General features: G+C 40.5%; 1 protein-coding gene across 7 annotated transcripts in view; it reads left to right on the forward strand.

Moving 5' to 3' along the window:
* FRMD3 (FERM domain containing 3) overlaps window positions 1-27,787 on the forward strand; it is a 228,458-nt gene that overhangs the window by 125,407 nt on the left and 75,264 nt on the right. For all 7 annotated transcript variants that reach the window (XM_027827911.3, XM_043546493.1, XM_007065535.4 and 4 more), the window contains one exon: window positions 10,622-10,700. In XM_027827911.3, the coding sequence (XP_027683712.1) occupies window positions 10,622-10,700 (79 nt within the window). The remainder of the gene's footprint in view (window positions 1-10,621; window positions 10,701-27,787) is intronic.

Raw genomic sequence — 27,787 nt, forward strand, 5'->3', positions numbered from 1 at the left:
AATATATTTAAGCAATATGGCAAAGCCTCACAGGAGGAAATCATGACAAAGCCTTAGGGCATTTTTTCTACAGCAGCTGGTCCTTATCTGACAGATAAAGGACTTCTCTGACAGAAAAGCCTTATAGCTATTATAAACCCAATTATATTCTCCTTGGGGTTTTATTTTTGTTTATTTTTGTATTTATTTTTGTTTTTTGGTGGAGAAATTTTCTTTTGAAAATGAAGTTCTGTTTTATTTGTCACCGTTTCCACTTTTAATGTCTGAGTGATTGGTTGAACGTAATTCTGTTTTAGGAAAGTGACTGGCAAGCTTGATAATCATGTTTCCCCTGAACCAGTAGTGTTTGTTGCTGTTCTTGTGGTCATGCCTGCTGTCATAAAATGTATAGGAATGTGTGAGAGAGATGATTATTTTTTCTTGCTGTTGACTTCAGTGCTGTAATATGCACAAAATGAGGACTTTACTTGCTGTTCACTTACAATGAAAAGATTGTTTACTAGGATTCCATTAGGCTTATGATTATTTTAAAAGTAAAATGGGGGAAAGAACTTGTATGAGTTCGCCCCCCCCCCCGTTGGTTGATCTGCCTCATTTATCAATGGTGGGGGGGGGAAAGGAGAATACTGTACCTAATAACCTTCAATTCAAAGAAGTATAGGATATCTTGTAGTCACTTTCCTGGGATTGGATAGATAGGGTCTGTCAAGGTTCCTTCCCCACTCTGAACTCTAGGGTACAGATGTGGGGACCTGCATGAAAGACCCCCCTAAGCTTATTTTTACAAGCTTAGGTTAAAAATTTTCCCAAGGTACAAACTTTGCCTTGTCCTTGAACTGTATGCTGCCACCACCAAGCATGTTAAATAAAGAACAGGGAAAGAGCCCACTTGGAGACGTCTTCCCCCAAAATATCCTGCCAAGCCCTAAACTCCCTTTCCTGGGGAAGGCTTGATAAAAATCCTCACAAATTTGTACAGGGGAACACAGACCCAAATCCTTGGATCTTAAGAACAATGAAAAATCAATCGGGTTCTTAAAAGAAGAATTTTAATTAAAGAAAAGATAAAAGAATCACCTCTGTAAAATCAGCATGGTAAATACCTTAAAGGGTAATCAGATTCAAAACATAGAGAATCCCTCTAGGCAAAACCTTAAGTTACAAAAAGACACAAAAACAGGAATATACATTCCATCCAGCACAGAGTATTTTACCAGCCATTAAACAAAAGGAAATCTAACGCATTTCTAACTAGATTATTTACTAACTAACAGAAGTTCTGAGACTGCATTCCTGATCTGTTCCCGGCAAAAGCATTCCACAGACAGACAAACCCTTTGTTTTCCCCCCACCCCTCCAGATTTGAAAGTATCTTGTCTCCTCATTGGTCATTTTGGTCATGTGCCAGCGAGGTTATCTTAGCTTCTTAACCCTTTACAGGTGAAAGGGTTTTGCCTCTGGCCAGGAGGGATTTTATAGCACTGTATACAGAAAGGTGGTTACCCTTCCCTTTATTTTTATGACAGGGCCACATTTGTTCTGAACAACACTGTAATTAGGATCATAGGACAGAACTTGTTAGTGATGTTGTCATCTTTCTTTTCAAAATGTCCATGAAATGTCACATGCTAAGGGGAAAAATATTGAAGATTTTGGGCTAGATTCATGATCCATGTCTGCCTATGGGCTACTCTGCAGCCCAAAATAGCCACAGCACAAGGCACTATACCTATGGTTACTCTTCATCCAAGACCCAGTGCTGGCCCAATGCTGTTCTTGCTCCTGGGGAATTCTCCCTGGGGCTGTTATGGCTCCTTTATGTCCGCCGCACATCGCCAGAATGGGGGCCAGAATTTGACCTTTCTTTATCTCTTTAGATGTGTTTTTCCCTGTGTGAAAAACAATGGCTTGAACCAAAGCCCCCACTGAAACCCGTGGGAGTCTTTTCATTGACTTCAGTGGTCTTTGGATCAGGCCCACTATGCGTTAGGGCCCTGCACTAGCCTATAGCATGTACTAGCTCTTTATGTGGTGATTTCATACATGGCTAGCTCTGAATCTGACAGCAGCTCTTTTCATTTGTGGGGGGGGGGGGGGAGGGATTTCACTTGACCTTCCACTTTGCCCCCTCACAGCGCACCTGATGAGTACACAGTAAACCTCCAGAAGTTTACTCCCTTCTCTGTTTTACTGCTGGATTGCAATTGTATTCGGAAGACGTTGGCATTGTGTTTGATAACAAGGAACCAGATCCAAAGTCCACAGAAGGCAAAGCCAATGTGAGTCTTTCTTTAGACCTCAGTTGGCTTTGGGTCAGGCCTATGATCAATTAGCTTCAGTATTCAAACGCTGACCATGGCATAGTCACTGTATTGTACATTGTGGAGTAACAGAAATATACAGAGAAAAGATAGAAAACTCTGTGCCATTGTGAGTTGAACCAAACTCATTGCTCTGTCTCCATTTACTTATGTATTCTCTTCTCCACTAACACCTTCTACTTGTGTCCTTTCCCTTTCTTTATTTTTGTCTTTTATTGCACTCATATTTTTCTTTTTTTGCACTCCTCCCAATGTTTCTTTTGACTATTTATTTATTCATTTATTTTATTTATTTAAAAAAGTGCAATATACATTCTGTAGTGATTAGCCATATATACAAATATGAAATCTTGTAAAATATATTCCTCCTAAAAACAAGTATAACAACCACCACCTTAAAAACCAAAACAAAATACAAACAAACAAAAAACAAATAAACCTAAAAATCCAACCATAACAAAGAAGGAAACAATGTTTGTTTCCTATAACTTCGGTACATGATATGAAAGTGACTTCACAATTCACAAGGCATTATAACTAGCACATGAGTTAATAAGTCTGGGAAGCTGCTATATATGTGTATCCAGATATCGAATAAGTCTAACGGGAGCTTTGTGAGGGACTTCTCCAGGTGAAGGAGAAGCAATTATGTGACCCTTGGGGTAAGTTTGTTGTCTGTTGTGTGTGTTTGTGTTGTGGTGTGCTTGCTGCTGGACTGAAATATACTGTGTGGTCTGTTTGTTTGGGGGACTGTGTGGGTGCTGAGCCTAGCGGCCTGCTAGGCAAGGCTGAGAGCTTCTTAACGAGGCTTTGATCCCTAAGCCCTTTAGTACCCAGCAACCCTTAACCAGAGGGCGGGGCTACTCAGGAAGACCAGGGCTTTAAAAAGCCCGCTGCTAAGCAACCAGAGGAGCTAGGGGACAGGAGCGGCTAACGGGAGTTTTGCGAGGGAGTTTACAATGGGAGTGTGAGGAGGGGCTACATACACTTAACATTCCTTAAACTTCTTTAAACTTAAGCCAAGAAACACCACCTGATAAAAACAGCAACAAAGGAACCAGCTGCAGGAGTAAAAAGAGAATGCAGGCAGACGTCCAGCAACAGAGTGGGGGTGACCCAGTTTATTACACCCAATGCAGCATTTATGATTGGCATATGTGTGCATTCGGTGCAAGGAGCTCCTGGCCCTCAGAGACCAGGTACGGGCTTTGAAGACCAGGGTGTCTGAGCTGGAGGAGCTAAGGGAGACAGAGAAGTACACAGATGAGACTTTCCGGAACACAGTAGAACAATCCCACCCCCGGTCTGATAGCCTCTGTGCTGCTGAGGAGGATGAAAGTCTCAGGGAAGGAGAACATCCATCTGGAGCAGAGGGAATAGATTGGACCCTCCTCCCAGATGATGATGTGGTATCCTCTCGCACTGAGGATATCTCTCTGGGGGAGGGAACTCCATAGGAAGAGACAGGTATTAGTAATGGGTGATTTGATCATTAGAAACATAGATTGCTGGGTTTGTGATGACCGGGAGAACCACACGGTGACTTACCTGCCAGGTGCGAAGGTTGCGGATCTCTCGAGACCTCTAGATAGACTTGCGTGTAGTGCTGGGGAGGAGCCGGTGGTCATGGTACATGCAGGTACCAATGACAGAGGGAAGGATAGGAGAGAGGTCCTGGAGGCCAAATTTAGGCTGCTAGGTAAGAGATTGAAATCCAGGACCTCCATGGTAGCATTCTCTGAGATGCTCCCAGTTCCACGTGCAGGGCCAGTTACACAGGCAGAACTGCAGGGTCTCAATGCATGGATGAGACGATGGTGTACAGAGGAGGGGTTTAGATTTATTAGGAACTGGGGGAACTTTTGAGAAAGGGGGAGCCTCTACAGGAAGGATGGGCTCCACCTAAACTAAAATGGAACCAGATTGCTGGCACTTAACATTAAAAAGGTTGTAGAGCAGTTTTAAAACTAAGAGCTGGGGGAAAGCCAACAGGTGCGGAGGAGTACGTGGTTTGGACAGAGGCATCCCTTAGGGGAGGATCTAGTAATGGAGATTCTCCTAGTAAGGAGGAGAGGATGGAAGATAAAATATTGGTAGGATCTGATGAGAAACAGTCAAATGAAAAATGTCTTATTCAATTACATCATGTAATGGGAGACCGCTAAAAAGTGACAAGTTTTTAAACTGCTTATATACCAATTCTAGACGTCTAAATAATAAGATGGGTGAACTAGAGTGACTTGTATTAAATGAGGTTATTGATCTAATAAGCATCACAGAAACTTGGTGGAATGAGAATAATCAATGGAACACAGTAATACCAGGATACAAAATATATTGTAGGACAGAACAGGTCGTGCTGGTGGGAGAATGGCACTATATGTGAAAGAAAGCATAAATCAAATGAAGTAAAAATCTTAAATGAACCTAACTGTACCATAGAATCTCTATGGACAGTATTTCCATGCTCAAATAATAAGAATATAGCAGTAGGGATATACTACCAACCACCTGACCAGGATAGTGATAGTGACTGTGAAATGCTCAGGGAGATCAGAGAGGCTATTAAACTAAAAAACTCAGTAATAATGGGGAATTTCAACGATCCCCATATTGACTGGGTATATATTACCTCAGCAAGGGATGCAGAGATAGCTTCTTGGAGCAGGTAGTCCTGGAACCAACACGAGAGAGGCAATTCTTGATTTAGTCCTACTTGGAGCACAGGATCAGGTCCAAAAGGTTGAATATAGCTGGACCGCTTGGTAATAGCGATCATAATATAATTAAATTTAACATCCCTGTGGTGGTGGTGAAAACACCCCAGCGGCCCAACACTGTAGCGTTCAATTTCAGAAAGGGGAACGACACAAAAATGAGGTGGTTAGTTAAACAGAAATCAAAAGGTACAGCATCAAAAGTAAAATCCCTGCAAGCTGCATGGCAACTTTTTAAAGACACCATAATAGAGGCTCAACTTAAATGTATACACCAAATTAAAAAACATAGAGAACCAAAAAAGAGCCACCATAGCTAAACAGTAAAAGAAGCAGTGAGAGGCAAAAAAGCATCCTTTAGAAAGTGGAAGTTAAATCCTAGTGAGGAAAATAGAAAGGAGCATAAACTCTGGCAAATGAAGTGTAAAAATATAATTAGGAAGGCCAAAAAAGAACTTGAAGAACAGCTAGCCAAAGACTCCAAAAGTAATAGCAATTTTTTTAAAGTATATCAGAAGCAGGAAGCCTGCTAAACAACCAGTGGGGCCACTGGACGATCGAGATGCTAAAGGAGCACTCAAGGATGATAAGGCCATTGTGGAGAAACTAAATGAATTCTTTGTATTGGTCTTCACGGCTGAGGTTGTGAGGGGGATTTCCAAACCCGAGCCATTCTTTTTTTAGATGACAAATCTGAGGAACTGTCCCAGATTAAGGTGGTGGTAGAGGAGGTTTTGGAACAAATTGATAAATTAAACAGTAATAAGTCACCAGGATCAGATGACAGGTTTCAGAGTAACAGCCGTGTTAGTCTGTATTCGCAAAAAGAAAAGGAGTACTTGTGGCACCTTAGAGATTAACCAATTTATTTGAGCATAAGCTTTCGTGAGCTACAGCTCACTGAGCTTATGCTCAAATAAATTGGTTAGTCTCTAAGGTGCCACAAGTACTCCTTTTCTTTATTCAGGATCAGATGGTATTCGTCCAAGAGTTCTGAAGGAACTCAAATGTGAAATTGCAGGACTACTAACTGTAGTCTGTAACCTATCATTTAAATCCGATTCTGTACCAAATGACTGGAGGATAGCTAATGTGACACCAATTTTTAAAAAGGGCTCCAGAGGTGATCCTGGCAATTACAGGCTGGTAAACCTGACTTCAGTACCGGGCAAACTGGTTGAAACTATAATAAAGAACAAAATTGTCAAATACGTAGATGAAAATAATTTGTTGGGGAATAGTCAACATGATCTTTGTAAAGGGAAATCATGCCTCACCAATCTACTAGAAATCATTGAGGGGATCAACAAGCATGTGGGCCAAGGGGATCCAGTGGATATAGTGTACTTAGATGTTCAGAAAGCCTTTGACAAAGTCCCTCACCAAAGGCTCTTAAGCAAAGTAAGCAGTGATGGGATAAGTGGAAGGTTCTCTCATGGACTGGTAACTGGTTAAAAGATAGGAAACAAAGGGTAGGAATAAATAGTCAGTTTTCAGAACGAGGAGACGTAAATAGTGGTGTCCCCCCAGAGGTCTGTACTGGGCCAGTCCGATTCAACGTATTCATAAATGATCTGGAAAAAAGGGTAAACACTGAGGTGGCAAAATTTGCAGATGATATAAAACTACTCAAGATAGTTAAGTCCCAGCAGACTGTGAAGAGGTACAGAAGGATCTCTCAAAACTGGGTGACTGGGCAACAAAATGGCAGATGAAATTCAGTATTGATAAATGCAAAGTAATGCTCATTGGAAAACATAATCCCAACTATACATGTAAAATGATGGGGTCTAAATTAGCTGTTACCACTCAAGAAAGAGATCTTGGCGTCAATGTAGATAGATCTCTGAAAACATCCACTCAATGTGCAGCGGCAGTCAAAAAAGCGAACAGAATGTAATCTGAATGGTAATCAGAATGGTAATCATTAAGAAAGGAATAGATAATAAGACATAAAGTATCATATTGCGTCTATATAAATCCATGGTGCGCCCACATCTTGAATACTGCGTGCAGATGCGGTCGCCCCATCTCAAAAACGATTTATTGGAATTGGAATACAATTGGAATTGGAGTTGAGAAAAGGGCAACAAACATGATTAGGGGTATGGAACGGCTGTCATATGAGGAGAGAGTAATAAAACTGGGACTTTTTGAGCTTGGAAAAGAGACGACTAAGGAGGGCTATGATAGCGGTCTATAAAATTGTGACTGGTGTGGAGAAAGTAAATAAGCGTTTACTCCTTCTCATAACACAAGAACTAAGGGCCACCAAATGAAATTAATAGGCAGCAAGTTTAAATGGGCGACGGGATGGATCACTTGATGATTACCTGTTCTGTTCATTCCCCCTGGGGCTCCTGGCATTGGCCACTGTCAGAAGACAGGATACTGGGCTAGATGGACCTTTGGTCTGACCCAGTATGGCCATTCTTATGTTCTGATTTATGGGATCATATTCACTGAAGTGTCTATATGTCTTACATCCATTCCAACTTTCTTTTTTTTTTCCTCCTCGGTAATTTCTCTTTGCCTGTTTTGTCTGTTCTCTCTTATTTCTTTTAAAACTCTTCTCTTTCCCAAGCTGATTAGGCATTCAGAAAAAGCAATGCCCCCAGGCATATTAGGGAGGTTAGTGTTGATACGTGCCAGCATGAATATTCATTAAAATTAAAGGCCTCTGGCCTGTGGCAGCTTAGTGGTAGCCATGAAAAAAAAAAAAGGTGTTCATATTGGTAAGTGTACAAAGAATTGAGTTGTTGAGAGGAAAGTGCAGTCTCTGTGCTCATTCCATCACTTGTCTCTCTTCTGGCAAAGCTGTGGTGGTGGTTTATAGAATATTGACATTTGTCCACAAATGTCTGCTTTCCTAATAAACAGTATTTTCTTATAAAATAAGGTTAATTTTTATTTAAATCTAAAAACTGAAAAAAATATATATATTAGGGCTGTCAATTAATTGCAGTTAAGTCACGTGATTAACTCAAATAAATTAATCTCGTTTAAAAAAAATTTATCGCAATTAATCACACTGTTAAACAATAGAATACCAGTTGAAATTTATTAAATATTTTTGGATGCTTTTCTACATTTTCAAATATATCGATTTCAATTACAACACAGAATGCAAATTGTACAGTGCTCACTCTACATTTTGCAAATATTTGCACTGTAAAAATGATAAACAAAAGAAATAGTATTTTTCAATTCACCTCATACAAGTATTGAAGTACAATCTCTTTATCATGAAAGTGCAACTTACAAAAGTAGTTTTTTTTGTTACATAACTGCACTCAAAAATAAAACAATGTAAAACTTTAGAGCCTACAAGTGCACTCAGTCCTACTTCGTGTTCAGCCAATCTCTAAGAGAAACAAATTTGTTTACATTTACAGGAGATAATGCTGCCCACTTCTTAATTCCAGTGTGAACTGAAAGTGAGAACAGGTGTTCGCATGGCAGTGTTCTAGCTGGCATCGCAAGATATTTACATGCCAGATGCGCTAAAGATTTGTATACCTCTTCATGCTTCGGCCATCATTCCAGAGGACATGTTTCCATGCTGATGACACTCGTTTAAAAAAAAATGTGTTAATTAAACTTGTGACTGAACTCCTTGGGGGAGAATTGTCTCTCTCCTGCTCTGTTTTACCTGCATTCTGCCATATATTTCATGTTATAGCAGTCTCGGATGATGACCGAGAACATGTTCGTTTGAAGAACACTTTCACTGCAAATTTAACAAAATGCAAAGAAGATACCAATATGAAATGTCTATAGATAGCTACAGCTCTCAACCCCAGGCTAAAGAATCTGGAGTGCCTTCCAAAATCTGAGAGGAATAAGGTGTGGCACATGCTTTCAGAAGTCTTAAAAGAGCAACACTCTGATGTGGAAACTACAGAACCCAAACCACCAAAAAAGAAAATCAACCTTCTGCTCGTGGCATCTGATTCAGATGATGAAAATGAACATGTGTTGGTCTGCACTGCTTTGGATCGTTATCGAGCCGAACCAGTCATCAGCATGGATGCATGTCCTCTGTAATGGTGGTTGAAGCATCAAGGGACATATGAATCTTTAGCGCATCTGGCATCTAAATATCTTGCGACATGCAAACTCCTGTTCTCGCTTTCAGATGACATTGTAAACGAGAAGCAGGCAGCATTATCTTCTGCAAACGTAAACAAACTTCTTTGTCTGAGCGATTGGCTGAACAAGAAGTAGGACTGAGTGGACTTGTAGGCTCTAAAGTTTTACATTGTTTTATTTTTGAATGCTGGTTTTTTGTACCTAATTCTATATTTGTAAGTTGCACTTTCATGATAAAGAGATTGCACTACAGTACTTGTATTAGGTGAATTGAAAAATACTATTTCTTTTGTATTTTACAATGCAAATATTAAATCAAAAATAGATATAAAGTAAGCACTGTACACTCTGTATTGTGTGTTGTAATTGAAATCAATATATTTGAAAATGTAGGAAACATCCCAAAATATTTAAATGGTATTCTATTATTGTTTAACAGCATGATTAATTTTTTAATTGTTTGACGGCCTATATATATAATATAAATATATATATAAAAGTAATCTGTGGTGATTCCTCCTAACTGAATAGCTCATGATCTCTTACTTTCACATTAGTACTGCTCTGCTCTCATGGTTCTCTCACCCTAGCATGATTACTAGATATTAGGCCTCCCGGGGCTGCAGTTACACTTAAGTGCTCACTGGAAACTACATTATTGGAATAGAACTACAGAATCTCCCTGCTGCCATGTTAAGGCATGAAGTAAGAAAGTGTAATGCTGTGTTCATTAATATATGCACGCTCTCTCTCTCGTGTGCTGTCTCCCTCTCAGAAATGTGTGTGTGTGTGTATAATAGGCAAACACTAGAATGACAACTGAAATATCAGATCAGTGAAATAGATATAGATTGTGTTACTGTAATTTTACTGGAGTAATTAAGCACTGCATATATCCTCTTTGGAAAGGTTAAAACATTAAACTTAATCAAACCCCACTGCTGATACAGTACTTCAGTTTGAGATCTGATTATCTGAAAGTGATGATGAACTCTAATTACAAAACAGTTGGTTCAGATACAGGTAAGTTGTTTGCAGACACAAATGAAATTCAGTGAATGGCTTGTTCCATTTTGTAATCTAGGCATTACCATCACCAGGAAAAACAGTTATAAAGGACGTATTTGCACTTCACTGCAACAAGAGAGGAGATTAAAGCTTCTGATTTACTATGTTAATTGACATGAAAAACAACTACATTTTTTTCCACTGCATGTGTTGAGCAATAAATACTGTGAGAGGCAAAACCATGTAATAATTGATTTGCATAGTTTGGCTGGATCTTGCATATGCTTTGGGCTTTCCTGTAATATGTTCCATAGAATATTTTTATTTTTTGTTTTTGTTTGGTGTGCTGCCTGATGTTGCAGAGCAAATCATCTCACAGGCTATTTGGTAAGACTGTTGAAAGCTTCTCCTGGAGTGTGATTGAGGTGATGTTCTTTGCTGCTGTTCTCATGCTTTTTTTTTTTTTTTTTAATAATGTTTCAGCTCATCCACCATATACCATGTGCTTTAGAGTGAAATTCTACCCACATGAACCCTTGAAGATTAAAGAAGAGCTCACCAGGTATTTTTTCTGTCTGCATTTAATGTAAATCTTTACCAAGTCAAGAAAGCATACATTTAGTTGCAGGATTGGTCTCCCTTGGTTCACAGCAAAATGTAAAGTCACATATGCTGTGCTAAACATTTGAGCTGTTGCTAGCATTTATTTAACATATATTTATCTTTCACTTTTCCAAGCACTCTTTGGGAGCTTAACTGATTAACATAAACGAGCGGTGACAGAGTGTGGGTTCCAACCGAATGCACTATAGATTGAGGCAGCGGTTAGAATAGGGGACTTGGAATTAGGATTTATTCTTGGCTCTGCCGCTGACTAGCAGTATGATTCAGATTCCTCATCTTAAAATTTGCCTCAGATTCCTCATCTTAAAATAAGGAGGATAATACCATTGTGGTAGAAAAGCTTAATTCAGTAATGACCCTGATGCTTCAAATATAAACATGAGTAGTCCCACTGAATTTACTGACATGTGCACTTGTTTGCAGGACTAGGTACATTGTTTTTGTAAAGAACTTGGAGACCTTCCTTAGGAAGGTGCTATAGAATTGCTGCATACTTTTATTATTATTACTCAGCTGATTATACGTTCAGTTGTGAAGCATGCATGCACTCCTGCAGAGCACAGCAGGTATGGAGGTTGAGGGCTGAATTTTTCCCAATAAATTGTTTGAAGATGCCCGTGGCAGCAGAACAGTCATGTTCGATGGATGGGGGATAAGGCTTGCTATCTATCGTTTATTTATTTTATTTATTTATTTAAAGTAGCCCTCATTTGTTTAACACGTGTTCTGTTGCCATGGATATTTTCAAAAAATGTACTGGAAAAAAATTGAGTCTGGTAGTGGCCCTCTTGACCTCTGCACCAGTTTTGTTTTTCAGGAGTGCGTGTATGCCTCACAACTGGGAGTGCAATGAAATAAGTCCTATGTTGTGGAAATTCTCAAAGCACTTCAATAGCATTGTCCCCAATCCTGCAGATTCTTATACAAGTGACTATCTTGATGCGTCGGGATGGTCCCATTACTACTGAATATTGTACTGAAAGATGGAGCTTGCATTCTGCTAAATGCTGTTTTTCTGGATATGTATGTATTTATACAACCGACATAGAATGGTGTTCATATTACATTTATTTTCCTTTGATAAATATTAGAACTAAGTGGTTTACTGGTTAGGGAACAGGCCTGTGAGTTAGGATATTTGGGATAATCATTAGTATCTTTCCTTGGACAAATCTCTGTGTGTGTCTCTGTGTAAACTTGGTGTAACCCTGGGCCATGCAACAAACTTGCTGCAAGGCTTCTTTAATTAATCTTTGTAAAATATTTTGAGGCCATATAATGAAAGTTTTTGTATAAGTGCAAAGTCATTGTGGATAGTTCTCTGAAATCATCCCCTCAATGTGCAGCGGCAGTCAAAAAAGCGAACAGAATGTTGGGAATCATCAAGAAAGGGATCGATAATAAGACAGAAAATATCATATTGCCTTTATATAAATCCATGGTACACCCACACCTTGAATACTGCGTGCCGATGTGGTTGCCCCACCTCAAAAAAGATATATTGGAATTGGAAAAGGTTCAGAAAAGGGCAACAAAATTGATTAGGGGTATAGAACGGCTTCCGTATGAGGAGAGCGTAATAAGACTGGGACTTTTCAGCTTGGAAAAGAGATGACTAAGGGGGGATATGATGGTATCATGAGTGGTATAGAGAAAGTAAATAAGGAAGTGTTATTTACTACTTCTCATAATACAAGAACAAGGCGGCACCAAATGAAAATAATGGGTAGCAGGTTTAAAACAAACTCAGTTTTTTTTCACGCAACATACTGTCAACCTCTGGAACTCCTTGCCAGAGGATGTTGTGAAGGCCAATACTATAACGGAGTTCAAAAGGGAGCTAGATAGATTCATGGAGGATAAGTCCATCAGTGGCTATTAGCCAGAAAGGGCAGGAATGGTGTCCCTAGCCTCTCTTTGCCAGAAGCTGGGATTGGGTGACAGGGCATGGATCACTTGATGAAAACCTGTCTGTTCATTCCCTTTGGGGCACCGGCCTTTGGCCACTGTCAGAGGACAGGATACTGGCTTGAGACCTTTGGTCTGACCCAGTATGGCCATTCTTATGTTATCCGTATAAATTATTACACAGAATGCATTCTTTTAACGTGTATTATAGGTATAAAACAGCTATGGTATATAAGTAATGCTACTCGATTTATTTTGCTATTTATAAAACTTTTGAATTGATCAAAGCCTTCTCTTGTTTTTATGTTGCTTTCTTTTAGGAACTATGCACTGTACAGGGCCTAGAGAGGCAAAATAGCATAGCTGTAGGCTTTTTGGGAGGGATTCTGGATTAATTTTAAAAAAGTTGTCATTTTAAAATCACGTTGCTGTCCAAATTTTTTTTAACTACCATTTTTATAAGTATCAATTAATATAACTATAAATTGAAAGACGCTAAAGGCAACATACTCTAATTTTAGCCAAAAAGCTAAGAAGCAATACTATAGGAAAATTAATTTCTTTTTCATTTTAACTTTTTCATTTGACAGCATTTTATGTACAGTCCGTTTCACTCGTTCCCCTGTATTGTCATTTTGGCAGGTTTTTTTGTTGCTTGTATGGGTCTTTCACGCAGAGACAGGGAATAGGAAACATTTCTAAAAACAGGAAAATGTAATTGTATAATCACACAGGCTCTGAGAGTTTGCTGCAGCAGCTAAAACAGGAGGCAGTGTGTGGGATTACAAATGGGAGGTAAAACCCCCTCTATAAACTAAATTAAGTTAATTCATTTTCTTCTATCAAAGTGACCATGGATTTAAAAAGATATAAAAGGTGTCAGTATTTAGCAGTGTGCAAACAGTTATTTCCTCTTGGCCCTGGCTTCCTTTTTCAGTAGGACACCTCCATACACACATTGTACCTTTCCTCGCTGACGAGTTACATCTCCTGCCATGGATGTTTTCAGATACTTCACTGGGAAAAAAATTAAGGACATTCTGGGACCTTGACCTCTGCACCAGTTGTGCTCCACAGGAGTGTACCTCTCTCCTGAAAAGTGGTGGAGTCAGCATGATAGTATGCTGCACTCCTGATTGCACCTGGAGTCTGCAAAGATCAAAGCACTTCACTGAAGTTATTCTCACGCATATTCAAGCAAGATAAATGTATCTTGCTTAAATATGGAAACGGAGACACAGCAAGGTGAAGTAGCTTGCCCAAGGCCATACATGAAGTCAGTGGAAGACTCAGGAATAAAATCTGGTCTCTTTTCTCCTAATCTCCTGTTCTAATCGCTAGGCCCAAAAGCAAGCCGGTTTATAGGCACAGATTACAGCTATATGACAAGAAAAAAATGGGTGAGGTCCCATAGTGCAGAGGCGGATTAGGGGTTTGTGGGGCCCTGGGCCAGAGCAAGTGGGGGCCCTTTCTCACCCCTTCTGCCTGCAGTCCCCCAGTGCTCCTGCTGCGGAGCGGAGTCTTGCCCTGCCCCGCCTGCCCGGCACTCCTGCTGGGGGGCGGGGTCAGGGTCAGGGTGCAAGGGCTTCCCTGCAGGAGTGCGGCAAACCCCCATGCCCTGACCCCGCTCCCCGGCAGGAGTGCTGGGCGGGTTGGGATGCGGGGGAGCTCCAATTGGCCGGGACCCCTGGGTACAGGCCCCATTGGCCCAGTGGCTAATCCACCACTGCTGTAGTGCACAAATTACGAATCCTAGCTATAGTTCTCTGAGCATTTCTCTTTGACCGTACTTAGCTTTGTACTCCCTATGCTGTATATAAAGTGGTATTTATTGTGTCACATCTCTTGCATTGTTTGATACACAAGGCTAAATCTGACATATGCTGACCCTCTCTAAATATACAATATGAACTACTGTACATTGTAGTCTTTACAGAGCTTTATAGAAATAACTTTTAATAGAATACAATCATCAAAGAGAAATGGATAGATAGATAGATGGAAAGGGGAAGATCTTTCACAAGAGGTGGTCTCATTTCCCTTGCTTTTCAATGCCAGTGTTTAAAAAAATCGTATCAGATTGCTGACTTTTTTTGCTTATTGAAAAAAATGAGAGAAGTGGTAACGGGTGTAGAATTTAAGTAGGAGTTAAAAGGCCTGGTGGGTGCCACCAACAGTGAAGCTAATGGGTCTGTTGTTAGATGTCCGTTTAAACGGTGGCTACGCATGTTGAAATGATAAAGGACCTGTGTGTAAATTTAACTGTGAAGCTGCAGGTGGCTTTAATTGTGTAAAGTGTTTCAAATTGCTAATGCAGTGGCTCTCAACCTTTCCATATTGTACCCCTTTCAGGAGTCTGATTTGTCTTGTATACCCCAAGTTTCACCTCACTTAAAAATTACTTGCTTACAAAATCAGACATAAAAATATAAAACAGCATGCTATTACTGAAGAGTTGCTTACTTCCTCATTTTTACCATATAATTCTAAAATAAATCAAAGGGAATATAAATATTGTACTTACATTTCAGTGTATAGTAGTATATAGAGCAATGTAAACAAGTAGTATGAAATTTTTAGTTTCTACTGACTTTGCGAGTTCTTTTTATGTAGCCTGTTGTAAAACTAGACAAATATCTAGATGAGTTGATATACCCCCCAGAAGACCTCTATGTACCCTCAGGGGTACACGTACCCCTTGTTGAAAACCACAGTGCTCAGGGACCAATAAATTAGCACAGCGGTGGGAAGGGGTAGCTGGGTCGTCACCCAACATATGACAGATTTGCCCTTTTAGAAGTTGACAGATCTGGATGCTAGATTATTTAAGGTCAGCCCCTGCTCCTTAATGGCAATTCCAGTAGACTCCACTAGACTCCTTTAGCTAATCTGTTGTTTTTTTGTACTGTGGGACCAGGTAGCTTCAGGATTCAGCAGCCTAACACACCTTTGGCATTAGGTTTTGAAACAGAGCAAACTAGAAGCAGAAGGATCCAGTTGGAAACTTTTCATGTGGAATTCCACTTCAGCTGTTGACTTGTGAAGGATATCGTGGGATCTTTTTGGTTTTAGCCAAGTAATGCTTGAGTTAGAGCAAATCAATGTAGAAAGTGACCTCAGGGCTAACAGCGGCAGCCAAAACCAAACTAAAACAAACAAAATATTGATTTTTTTCCATTTAATTCTTATTATTAGGTTATTTTATGTTCTCTTAGGATTAGACTAGATAACAGAGAAATCAAATTTTAAACAGAGGCCTGAGAGAACCTGGTGCCTATATAGACTGAAGGATAAACACATTGTAATTAATTGCACGAAAACGTCTTAAGGCAAAGTTAAGATCGTCCAGTGATGCCTGATGCCCTTCCAGAACATTTAGTTCAGCTACACTCAGACCTCTGAAAACCAGGAAAGGTAGCGGTAAGGAAATACGAACTTTAATGTCTGAAAATCCGGAAATGCAACACTACCTTACTACTGCCCGCGGTTCCCGGCCAATGGGAGCTGCGAAGCCAGAGCTCTGGGCGGAGGCAGCCCGCAGAGCTGCCTGGCCACACCTCCACCTAGCAGCTGAGCAAGGGGGATATCGCTGCTTCTGGGGAGCACCCCACGCAAGCGCCGCCCAGAGCCTGTCTCACCCTGTCCTGTGCCCCTGCCCCCTCCCACGCCCAAACTATGCTGCTGGGGGGTGGGGCACGGTGGCCCGAGACTGCCCCAGCAGCAGTTGGTGCGCCTGGTGCAGGGGCTGCCCGAGCTGCCCCTGAGCCAGGTGCACCAGCTGCTGCAGAAGTCATGGAATCCATGACCTCTGTGACAAACTTGCAGCCTTACCCATAATGCACAAACTAGCACTCTACCCTTACAGATTAATTCAGGAGTTCTTAGTTCTTTCAGCTGATCAGGGAGCAATAGAGGGAAGGGGACCTGTGAGCCGTACCCCCTCCCCCACCCCCTCACCTGATGAAGCAGCCATGGGGAGGAACTGTGGGGAAAGGAGCTAGTATTTGTAGAGCAGGCATTATAATTTCACTAGGAGTGTCTGTAGTCTGTGTGATTTTGGCCTCAGATACTATGTCCGTAGTGTGTGTGTGTGTGTCTCTGTATGACATAGCCTGATACAGGAAATACAAGATATCTGGAGGTCTGATGTTGGCAGTAGCCTGTCTCTAATAGAGTAACGAACTCTGCTTGTAAACAGTGTCTGACCTTATTGAACATCCCAGACCACAACAGTAACTACTAATTTTTAACCTACACTAATTAAGTAGTCAAAATCCTGAGGGGGGAAAAAAACATCCTGTGTTTTTCATCTGCTTGTTTGTCCCTGTACAAACACAGTTTAGTTTCTCTTTTCATTGACTCAGACCCCCTTCTTGCAGCCAGATTTCGGGGCAGAGACTCTGCAGGACTGTGATAGAGAGCTTGAAAGCATACATATTTTCAGTGTTCTTCCAAGTTTCTTTTTGAAACCATCTTGCCTTATTTTGTCACATTTCAGCTGACTAATCCTCCACAAACCTGTGTCACAAGCATCACAGACTTGACAGGGTTAGCAGCGTGAGTGTGTATGCGCAGAGAGATACAAGTGTAACAACCCCATCACCACGGTCATCAGCAGGGATAGAATTCAGTATCTTCTGCTCCAAAGCATATTTACCACTGGAGCTAACAGTGCAACTGTTTGTTATTAGTATAAGTAGGCTTTTAATCTCTTGATAGACCAGACACTAGGAAGGGAAACAATGCACTTAGCCAGCATGTTACATAAACATCTAATCTAGTTTGCTTTGGGGAGAGTAACATCCACTTTAATCAGCTGTACTAGTGGTGATTTATTTTATTTATTTAGTTTGAAATTTAGGGATGCTTAAACTGCTGTAACTGTATTGTGTGGAGAGAAAAAGCAAGGGGCTCAGAGCAGCCTGTAGAGAAGCCTTCGAGAGGGTCTCCAAAACCCCGTTTGTCCTAGAGATGGGCTGTGCATCAGCTTGCTCTATGGAAGTATGTAGGATTGTGCATGGGAAGAATGGGTCCGTGACAGGAGCAAGACAAATAGATCTGTAGGTTTCTCAGATCTACTTTGGCACAAACTTTTATTTTTTTTAAAATGTCAGGTCATTTCACTGTTCTTGCTTTGGTTAAAAAAAAAAAAAGTGTTACTTATTTTTGTGCCATTAATTCAAACCCAAGGGCCTCATGCACTCCTAACTCTTAATCCCTACATAGTCCTATTAAAAGACTAGAAGTGTGTCTTGTCTGTAATTGTGTTGTTAAAATTAGAGCATCCGAAGTCCCTTTAAGGTCTAAAAGATAATATTGAATCAGCCGTAATCCATGATTATCTGCAGCTGAAACCAATATCCCTACAGGGGAAATAAAACACACCAATGTTAAAGGTGGATTCTTTCAGCAAACCTTTGTGTTATTTTCTAAATCATGTTTTAGAAACAGATTTTGAATCATTTGGTTGTTGTAAAAAAAAAAGCACTATAAAATATTTCTGTGCAAGCAAAGTAGATAAAATAAAAACATTATTTATGGTCAGATTAGCATTTAATTTTGTAAATATCATATAAGGGCTAACATTTAGTGGTCTGATTTTCAAACATGCGGAGTACTCAGCAGGTCAGTATTTGGTGATTAGTCTTTAGTACTTTTGAAAAATAAGGCCAGTTGATTTGGTACACAAATCTGGATTTAAGAGCCTAATTTTAGGCACTCAGATTGAAACATCTTGGCCAATATAAATAGTAGTTGCTGGATATTCAGCCATTTTCCCTGACCTTCCATATTTTCAATGAAAAATTGAGAGCCAAATCATCTCTGTAGCAGGAAAAGTTTGGGTAAGAGCCAGAAACTCTGTTCCAACTTTTGAGATTTCTGTGGGGGATAAGGGGTGTTTTGCTGCTTGCAGAGTGAGCAGGGGGTATGATCCTCCAAATACTCACACATCTTGATATATGTGTATATGGGAGATCCTGTGGGCCTCAGGACATCTGCAGAGGACTGTAGCATTTTCACTGCTTTTCATGCTCCCCTTTCCACTTCATGGCTGATTTAGAAATGTATACTCCCATGCACTATTCCATGCGCTCTGGACAATAAACCCAAATTGCCCCTGGGAGTTTGACAGCGTGGACGAAGAACCTATATAAAAGAAGGTTGAAGTGGTCAGCTGTATTTTTCCCTGCAATTTTGTGAATGTAGAACCCAGTCCTGTGGTGAACTTCATGTGGGGTCCACCCATGGGGAGCCACTTGTAGGATCAGGTATGATATTTGTGACAAGATTACTTGAAATTTTACAGGGAGATGTGATCTGTAGTCTAAAGAAGCAGATGAATTATTTTGCAGACTAAATTACAAAAATCCATTAAGTGTAAAACAGCACAAGGTTTACTAGAAAATTATTTTTTTTGCTTAGTTGGACATAAAATAGAAGAAAATGGTTGTTGAGATTAAAATCTTCTTTGTGATCTGCAACCACAATGAAGATAGTCTCTTACATATTCTGCGCATGGGCATCTACTGATCTCAGTGGGGGCTCTGTGTGCCAAATAGCTGCAGTATATGCATTAAAGATGTGATCATATAGGTGAGTTTTGCCCTTAATTGAAATGTTCCTATGGTGGTGGTATTATTATCTAACATTTATAATGAGTTAGTTCCCAAAGGCCTCAACTGGTTGAGGGCCCTATTGTACTAGGTCAGAGGTGGGCAAACTACGGCCTGTGGGCTGGATCCGGCCCGCCAGCCATTTTAATCCAGCCCTTGAGCTGCCACTGGGGAGTGGGGACTGGGACTTGCCCTGCTCCAGCACTCCAGCTGGGGAGCAGGGTTGGGGGCCGCCTTGCTACTCACAGAGCTACTCATGATGCTGCTCTCGGCAGCTGAGGGGGCTGTGGGAGAACTCTGAAAGAATCCCAAGATGCGCAGAGATCAGCTCTTCCTTCCCACAACACTGCACAGTGGGATACATACCCACAGAGCATTGCTCACCCTGTCGATGATGGTGTCCCCAATGTGGACATGATTTGTCCACAGAGGGAGCAAGTGTGAACACCCTTTGGCAGTTTTTGTTTTGTCGACTTTCGGGTGTCAACATTAGTTTTGTCAACAAAACTTGGTAGTGTAGACAAGCTCTAAGAAAGATGTAGGGGTTGCAGTGGATAATCATTTGAACATGAGCTCCCAGTGCAACACTGTGACCCAAAAGGGCTTATGCATAAACAAAGGAATCCCAAGTAGGAGTATGAAGATTATTTTACCTCTGTATTTGGCACTGCTGCGACTGCTTCTGGAATCCTGCGTCCAGTTCTGGCATTCACAATTCAAGACGGATGTTGATGAATTGTAGAGGGTTCAGAGAACAGCCACTAGAATGACTGAAAGATTAGAAAACATGTCTTATAGATTGAGCTCTTTGAGCATGTTGCTATGCAGTTTAACAAAGAGAAGGTTAAGGGGTGACTTGATGACCTTCTATAAGTACCTATCTGGGGAACAAATGTTTAATAATAGGCTCTTCAATTTAGCAGGGAAAGGTATAACATGATCCAATGGCTGAAATTGAAGCTAGACAAATTTAGACTGGCAATAAGATGTAATTTTTTAAGAGTGTAATTAGCCACTGGAACAATTTACCAAGTGTGTGGTGGATTCTCCACCAGTGACAATTTTTAAATCAAGATTGGATGTTTTTCTTTAGAAATGCTCGAGGAATTATTTTCGGGGTGTTCTATGGCCTGTGGTGTACAAGAGGTCAGACTAGATGATCACAGTGATCCCTTCTGGCCTTGTAATTCTTGAATCTGTGAACCAATCCTGATTTCAAGAATGGGATCTTGCAGTCAAACAAATCCAGCAAATTTGTGAGGTTGAGTAAAACCTCAGTGAAGACAAAAGAGGGCTTCTAAATTACTAAGAGAGCACTTCAAAAGTTGGAATAAAATAAGAAAATTCCTCTAAGTCTAAGGGGGAGGGGCAACAAATAGAATTGCCTGCTGAGAATTTAAAATGCTGCTGCTGATATAAATAGTTAAAAGTAGAGCTAATCAAATAACACACGAATGGCTAGAGTGCACGGATGTGATCGACTCCGTGTAAGGACTCTGTCGTTCAAAGTCCAACACAAAGAGAATCATAGCTCTCAGGTATGATTCCTGTCCTGCTCCCCCTTGCTCCGAAGGGTAGTAACCCTCCACCCCATAGTAGCTCAGCTATGTTGGCTGGTGCTTTGGGGGGAATGTGGGGGGGTGGGCCAGAGCCAAGGTTCTATCTACACCCACCTCACTTGCTTTGGGGTAGGTGAGGAATAGTGGGCAAACAATGCTTCTGAGCCCCCAAGACCAAGGTCCAAGGATGCCATGAGGGAGCTGGGAGGCAGACGGGGCCCTATTCCCTCAAGCCTCTGTGTAGGCTGGACCCCTTATGAATATTTTTATGAGTAATTGTGGTTACTGAGAGTATTGTGATGACTGCTGGTTTATTTGTGAAAGTTCCTGAAAGTTTAATGAAATTTAGTACAAATGATCATTCATTCCAAAATTGATGATAGAGCATAGTATTTGTTGTTCGCTTCAATTAAAAGAAATGCTTCTCTGCATTAAAAAGCAAACATTTAGATTAATTAGTCTCTCTCTTACAACAGGGGGAGATTTAGAGATCTGCAAAATTATGACGTTCTATAATGAGTTCAGATTATGTATACCCAGGACTGGGGGAGGGAGGAAATTAACTACTTTTAGATTTAAAAAAAAAACAAACCCTGATACTAATGTGGTGTTTTTATTGTTGAAGTTCCAAAAGAAGAAGAAATTGGTCTGGTTTTGTAAGCAGATGAGAAGAAAAGGGAAGATGTGCTATGAAAATAAAACTGGTGGAAATTTTTAGAAATTTTTTGCAAAGATGGTTTTTCAAAATTTCAAAAAATTGGTTTTGCTATTTTTCAACCGTCTTACAAAATGTTGACAATTTTTTTACCAATTCTGTATCAGACAAAATAATGTACTTACTCATCATTCAGATAGAAAGCATAAAGGAGGGGCAATTTACAAACTGGCTCCCAAGATATCAAAACTTCAAATTTTTAAGAGGAATCTAAAAGCTATCTGCTCATGGGAACTGTAACACACTGTACTTTATATGCATAGAGAGAGATGTTTGGAGAGACTGAGATTAGGGGAAATCTGTTAGTAGAGAGAAACAGTCGACTGTGCTACTGACCTTAGATGTTGCTTCTTGTTACCTCAGGATCTGTAATGTATACATCAGGAAAAATACTGCGCAGATCTTGAGATGCAAATGCTAGATTTGATAAATATCAATTGTTGTATGTTCTTGTGATCTTATATTCTGCACACCCCACCCAGTAATTATTTTTGCATCTGAGGCAGTGTACATTCTGTAAAGTGGCTTGACAAAAGCTTTTACTCATTAGGTGCTTCAATAAAAGTTATATTTTAAAGCAGCCCATGTTAGGGCCAACAACTGGCAAGACTTAAATGAAACAGAAGGAAATAGACACACACTAGTTATTAGAGATACTTATTTGGTCTTTATGTACAACTTCTGCCCTTTCAGAAGTTTTCAAATATTTGCTCTGTTTTCTTTTATGATCATTATAAACTAAATTAACAACATTGTCTTACTACAGAAAAAGTAAAAAACCAAACCAAACAAACAAATCAACAAAAAAGCAACAAGCAGACAAAAAGCCCCACACTTCTCCAACATCTTATGTTTATAGGAGTCATGGTAATGACTTAATTTGGAGCCAGAAAAGATTTCAATTAATATTAGTATTTTTTATTGCAACTAGGGGTTATAGTAATAAAATGGGGGTACAGTAGAACCTCGATTTTTATGAACACCAATCTTATGAGCAGCCCGTCATATGAACCATTTTTTCCTAACGTGGAAAAAACCCCCGCGTCATAACAGCGATAAGAACAAGTTGACATCTCTTCGTATTCCAATGCCTTCAATGCATCGCAATTGCAGCGGTTTAAAGCACAAGAAGAAAGCGATGAAGTGCGCCATAGTGCAATTTATGCACCATACCTATTGTAATTTTGAAATGTTCAATTTTATGAACTCCTCAATACCCAATTAATTCATTAAAATAAGGGTTCTGTTTTATTGTATAGTTCATTCATTATTTGTTTTTGGTAATGTTAACAGAAAATCATACATTTGCTGTCACGGATGCTCTGAAGATTGCCCCCCCGAACCTTAAATAGGACTAGAGACCAGAGTTGTTGATTAATGCTGGCTATACAGCTATAATTTTTTAACAGGAAATCTTTGAATACAGAGTTCATTGGAGTTCCTGATCACAGTCTTCCACACTTAAGACCTAAATGAATGACATGATTTTAAAACTGTCTGGATTTTATTTTGGGAAAGTAGAGAGCACAGGCTTGTTTTTGTTTTAATTTGTTGTAGGCAAACAAGTAGAATAAAGACAGTGCTATTCATGAGATTAAAATTGCCCAGACTGTTTACTTAGAAATACTGCACTCGTCCACTCCCTTTCCCTCTATATGTAGATCTACAGGAATGCATATGAAAAATTAGGTTAACTTTCCAGCTGCCCTAGAAATGCTGCTGCTGACCTAAAGTGGCACAGTAATATCTTATCCACTAGGTGCAGAATGTTGTCACTGACGTGGCAAAATAGTTCTCACTCATTTGTAGGTCTATTTTTGGGTGCTAATAAATGTACATGTATGTGTTTGGGGTTGTTTTTCTGGATGAGGGTGCCTAACAACATGGAAGAGCCTAGACAGTCAGTGTTTTGCACCCCATAATGGAGCAGTAAAGGCAGAAAATACTGTGTTTTTCTTTCCTTTACAGTGCAAGCCTTTTCCCTCTTCCCATTTGCATTAAAAGTGATGTAATTAGCAAAAACGTTGCTATTTTAATAACATTTGGTTCCATTAATACAATTCTAAGTCAATACCAAATAATCTGGTGTATATTAACTTCCTTAAACATAACACTTCTACCATTTCTTTGTTATTTGCCTGAGAAATGCTATAGGACGCCATTAGGTGTAAGTGGTTGGCTAAGGAATTTGCAGTTTTGGATGATTTCTGTGGATAGCACATATTATTGACCATCGTGTGCAGTAATGTAATTTAATGGGGTCAACTGCTGTCAGTGTGTCAACTGCAGTTGATACTACAAGAGAAGATGGTTGTTTTAATGATCTCTGTTCCTGTGCTGTATTCTGAAAGTGTGTACGTTTTGTTCTCAATCAGAAGTATGCCTAGTGCAGGCCAGGACTAAATGATTAATTTCCGAGTAACAGCCATGTTAGTCTGTATTCGCAAAAAGAAAAGGAGTACTTGTGGCACCTTAGAGACTAACCAATTTATTTGAGCATAAGCTTTCGTGAGCTACAGCTCACTTCATCGGATGCATACTGTGGAAACTGCAGAAGACATTATATACACAGAGACCATGAAACAATACCTCCTCCCATCCCACTCTCCTGCTGGTAAGAGCTTATCTAAAGTGATCACTCTCCTTACAGTGTGTATGATAATCAAGGTGGGTCATTTCCAGCACAAATCCAGCTTTTCTCACCCCCCCCGCCCCCACACAAACTCACTCTCCTGCTGGTAATAGCTTATCTAAAGTGACCACTCTCCTTACAATGTGTATGATAATCAAGTTGGGCCATTTCCAGGACAAATCCAGGTTTTCTCACCCTCCGTTCGCAAAAAGGAGTACTTGTGGCACCTTAGAGACTAACCAATTTATTTCACAAAAAGAAAAGGAGTACTTGTGGCACCTGAGAAAACCTGGATTTGTGCTGGAAATGGCCCAACTTGATTATCATACACATTGTAAGGAGAGTGGTCACTTTAGATAAGCTATTACCAGCAGGAGAGTGGGATGGGAGGAGGTATTGTTTCATGGTCTCTGTGTATATAAAGTCTTCTGCAGTTTCCACAGTATGCATCCGATGAAGTGAGCTGTAGCTCACGAAAGCTTATGCTCAAATAAATTGGTTAGTCTCTAAGGTGCCACAAGTACTCCTTTTCTTTTTAAATGATTAATGTCGCTTCTCCTCAGTTCTGCTCACCATTTGCTGGTTCCAGTATTATCTCTCACTTTACCCAACCTTCAGACTCGGAAACCATCAACCTGCAGTGTTAGAGCAGACCTGTTTGCCTCAGAATTGGCTAGGAAGTGCTGTGATGAACCCATGAGCTGCCTTTTCATAGGATTTGTTTTGTTACTCACTAGACAGTGAACAAGCTTTCCCAAGTTTGTTCCCAGAGTTTTGGTTTTTCCCAGGGCTGTGCAGACTGATTTAAATACTGGAGAGGATGATTAAAACAAGCTTTGAGACTGCTGGTTTGCCCCGATGCAGTGCTACCGCAACCTCTTTTAGCACATTGTCATTGCAGATTAAGGATTTTTCGTGTCACCAAGGCCTTCAGTTTACTAAGGTGGAGCACATTTTTTCCTCATGGGGACCACCTGTGCTCCAATAATGTCAAGTTTTAAATGGATTAGTGAACTGTGACTGGACAAAGATTACGTTAGTCAGACAGAAAAAAATAAATAGTAGAGAGCAGTGTGAGAGTAAATAAAGCCTCTCAGGGACAAGATTCCTACGGAAACATCCAACACTGTAAGACACTAAAGGGAATTTTTGAAAAGTGACCTTTTTACTTGCTTGAAGAGGGATATAATGTTCTGTTGATTTAATATTTAGCAATAGTCTGTTCTGGGGGAAGGAGGAGGCACACTGGTGGAAGACTTAACGCTTTTGAGTCATGCTGCATTCTGGAGTTCATTACAGATTTACAGGCAAGATTGCTTGGCACAGGATGTGTGGGGTAAATACATAGCCAGATAACCTAGACATGTAAACCGAGACCCCTGCCAGGATGTCTGTTGACAGTGCTGCCTTAGGGGCCCAGAAGGTTCATTTCCATAAGCTGTCCATGCAGGTGAAGATGAGAGTGGACCGAGCATGGTGAATGCAAGTCTTGAAGGTTTCCAGTAGTACACAGACCTTCCAAAAATCCCTCCCGGCTGATTTCCTTCCTGCAGCTGTGCTCAAACGGCTTGTTTTCCCACAAGGGGTTAGGAAGCTGCATGGTGGAGCTGCAAGGAGCCAGCTGGCTCACAAGGGAGCTCAGCGCTGGCACCTGAGCTCCAAGATGATCTGTTGCTGTTGGTGGTACTGTACTTGAGTTCCTAGGCAGCTGTCCCTTAGAGAAATATCCCTAAAGAAATGCCTCTCTTCTTGCTTCTGGTGTTCAATGCTGCTCTGTAGTGTAGCCAGCAGAAGGTGACTGTTTCCTTTTCATCAGTTCTGTTCTAATGTGAGCAGCTCTGGTGGGGTGGGACTCTCCCAGCCAGGTGTCCTGTGCCCCAGTGCCCACTTCTGCCCCAAGGCCTCTCAGCTTTGTTTGGAAGCTTGTCTCAGATTCTATAGAGCTAAAGGAGAGAATTTCAGCAGGAGCCAGTGCGTTCATCGTGGATATTGTTTCTACTATCTGTAGTATTATGAGAGAGAGATTCCATAGTGCAGCCAGTGTTTAAATGAGTGGGTTGGTCCACACAAACTAACAATTTACTATGGCATTTCAGATAACAAGTGAGTATTCTAACCGGTGTATAGTGTAGTGGTGCTGTTAAGGTTGTATCACAACTTCTGTTTAAAAGTCAATGTCAGATTACACCTCATGTTCTTCATAGAAATATGGTTATAATATGAATATGGCCTAAGGTATATTTTATGTAAGATGAGTCTTGTAAGGTATCATTGGAAAGGTTATGATTTACTGAACGAGATTATCCAATTTGTATGCATGTATCATTTCTGTATCTAAAGTTAGGAATATTGACTATGTAACAATTATAACTGGGGGTGTATTTGGGAGACACCCACCAAACAACAGGCCATTGGCTTTGATGGGCCATTAGGAGGAAACAATAAGACTTTAAAGATATTAATCTCTCTCCTTCCTGAGAGGTGTCCTGGGATGTAGCTGTGACACTACTAGGTCAGGTGGTCCTGTCACCTGGTACTAAACACCACCTTGGACTTCTAGTAATTTACCACTGAAAGGAGGGGGAAGTCAAGTCTGAGAAACAAAAGATTCCCACCTTCTGTAAATCTTATTTAAGGCTGGGAAGTTAGGCAATCAGGACTCTTCTCCATTGCCTTCCTGCCCAAGAAGAAAGACTGCTGAAAGTACCTGAAGAGACAAAGGAACTGAGCAGTGAGAAAGGTAAGGGCTGAATTCAGACTGAGACAGAGGAGTCTAGTCTGTAAAGAGAAATAACTGGAACTCTAAGCTACAGAAATTCTGCATCCTGCCCAAAACAACATTGAGTATGAGAAATTACTTGTTGAAGCCAGTCTCTTTAAAATCTTAAGCTTAGTATGCATGTTTTGTTTTATTTGCTTGGTATAATCTGCTTTGTTCTGTTTGCTATCCCTTATAATCACTTAAAATCTGCCTTTTATAGTTAATAAACGTTTTTGTTTATTATTAAACCCAGTTTGTGCAATTACTAACTGGGGGGGGGCAAGAACTTGTGTGTATCTTCCTCCACATTGAGGTACAGGGCAAATTTATGAGCTTACATTGTATAGATTTCTCTACAGCACGAAACAATATTATTTTGGGTGTACTTTCCAGAGGGGAGCTGTACTTGAGTGCTGGGTGATTTCCTAGCTGAGTCTTCTCAGAGAGAACTGTTTTGCAGACTCTGTGATTCCACGGCTGTTGCGTTCCTACCTGTGTGTATGTGTGCTGCCAGAGGCCGGATAGCATAATTCAGCAAAACAGGGAGAGGGAGCCCAGGCTAATGGAGCAGGCAGGCTCAGTGAAATCCCAGTACGTCAGGTGGCATCCCAGAAGGGTAGTCTAACCCGTCACAGTCAACTTTTCCAAGTCCTCTAAAATATAGATGCTTTGTTAGATTCCTTTGAAATTTGGTGTGCCTTAGGAGGCTGGAGGATAAGGTTAGTAAGCCAAACTTGGAGTCGTTTGAGGTAGGGGTTGTGGAGATGTAAGCCCTGGAAAAAAAAATCATTTTTCAAAAAGTTTCTAGGTGGGGATTTTTTGTGCAGAGCTACAGA

The sequence above is a fragment of the Chelonia mydas genome, chromosome 5 (assembly GCF_015237465.2).
Source record: "Chelonia mydas isolate rCheMyd1 chromosome 5, rCheMyd1.pri.v2, whole genome shotgun sequence".
In the NCBI taxonomy this organism is placed as follows: domain Eukaryota; kingdom Metazoa; phylum Chordata; order Testudines; family Cheloniidae; genus Chelonia; species Chelonia mydas.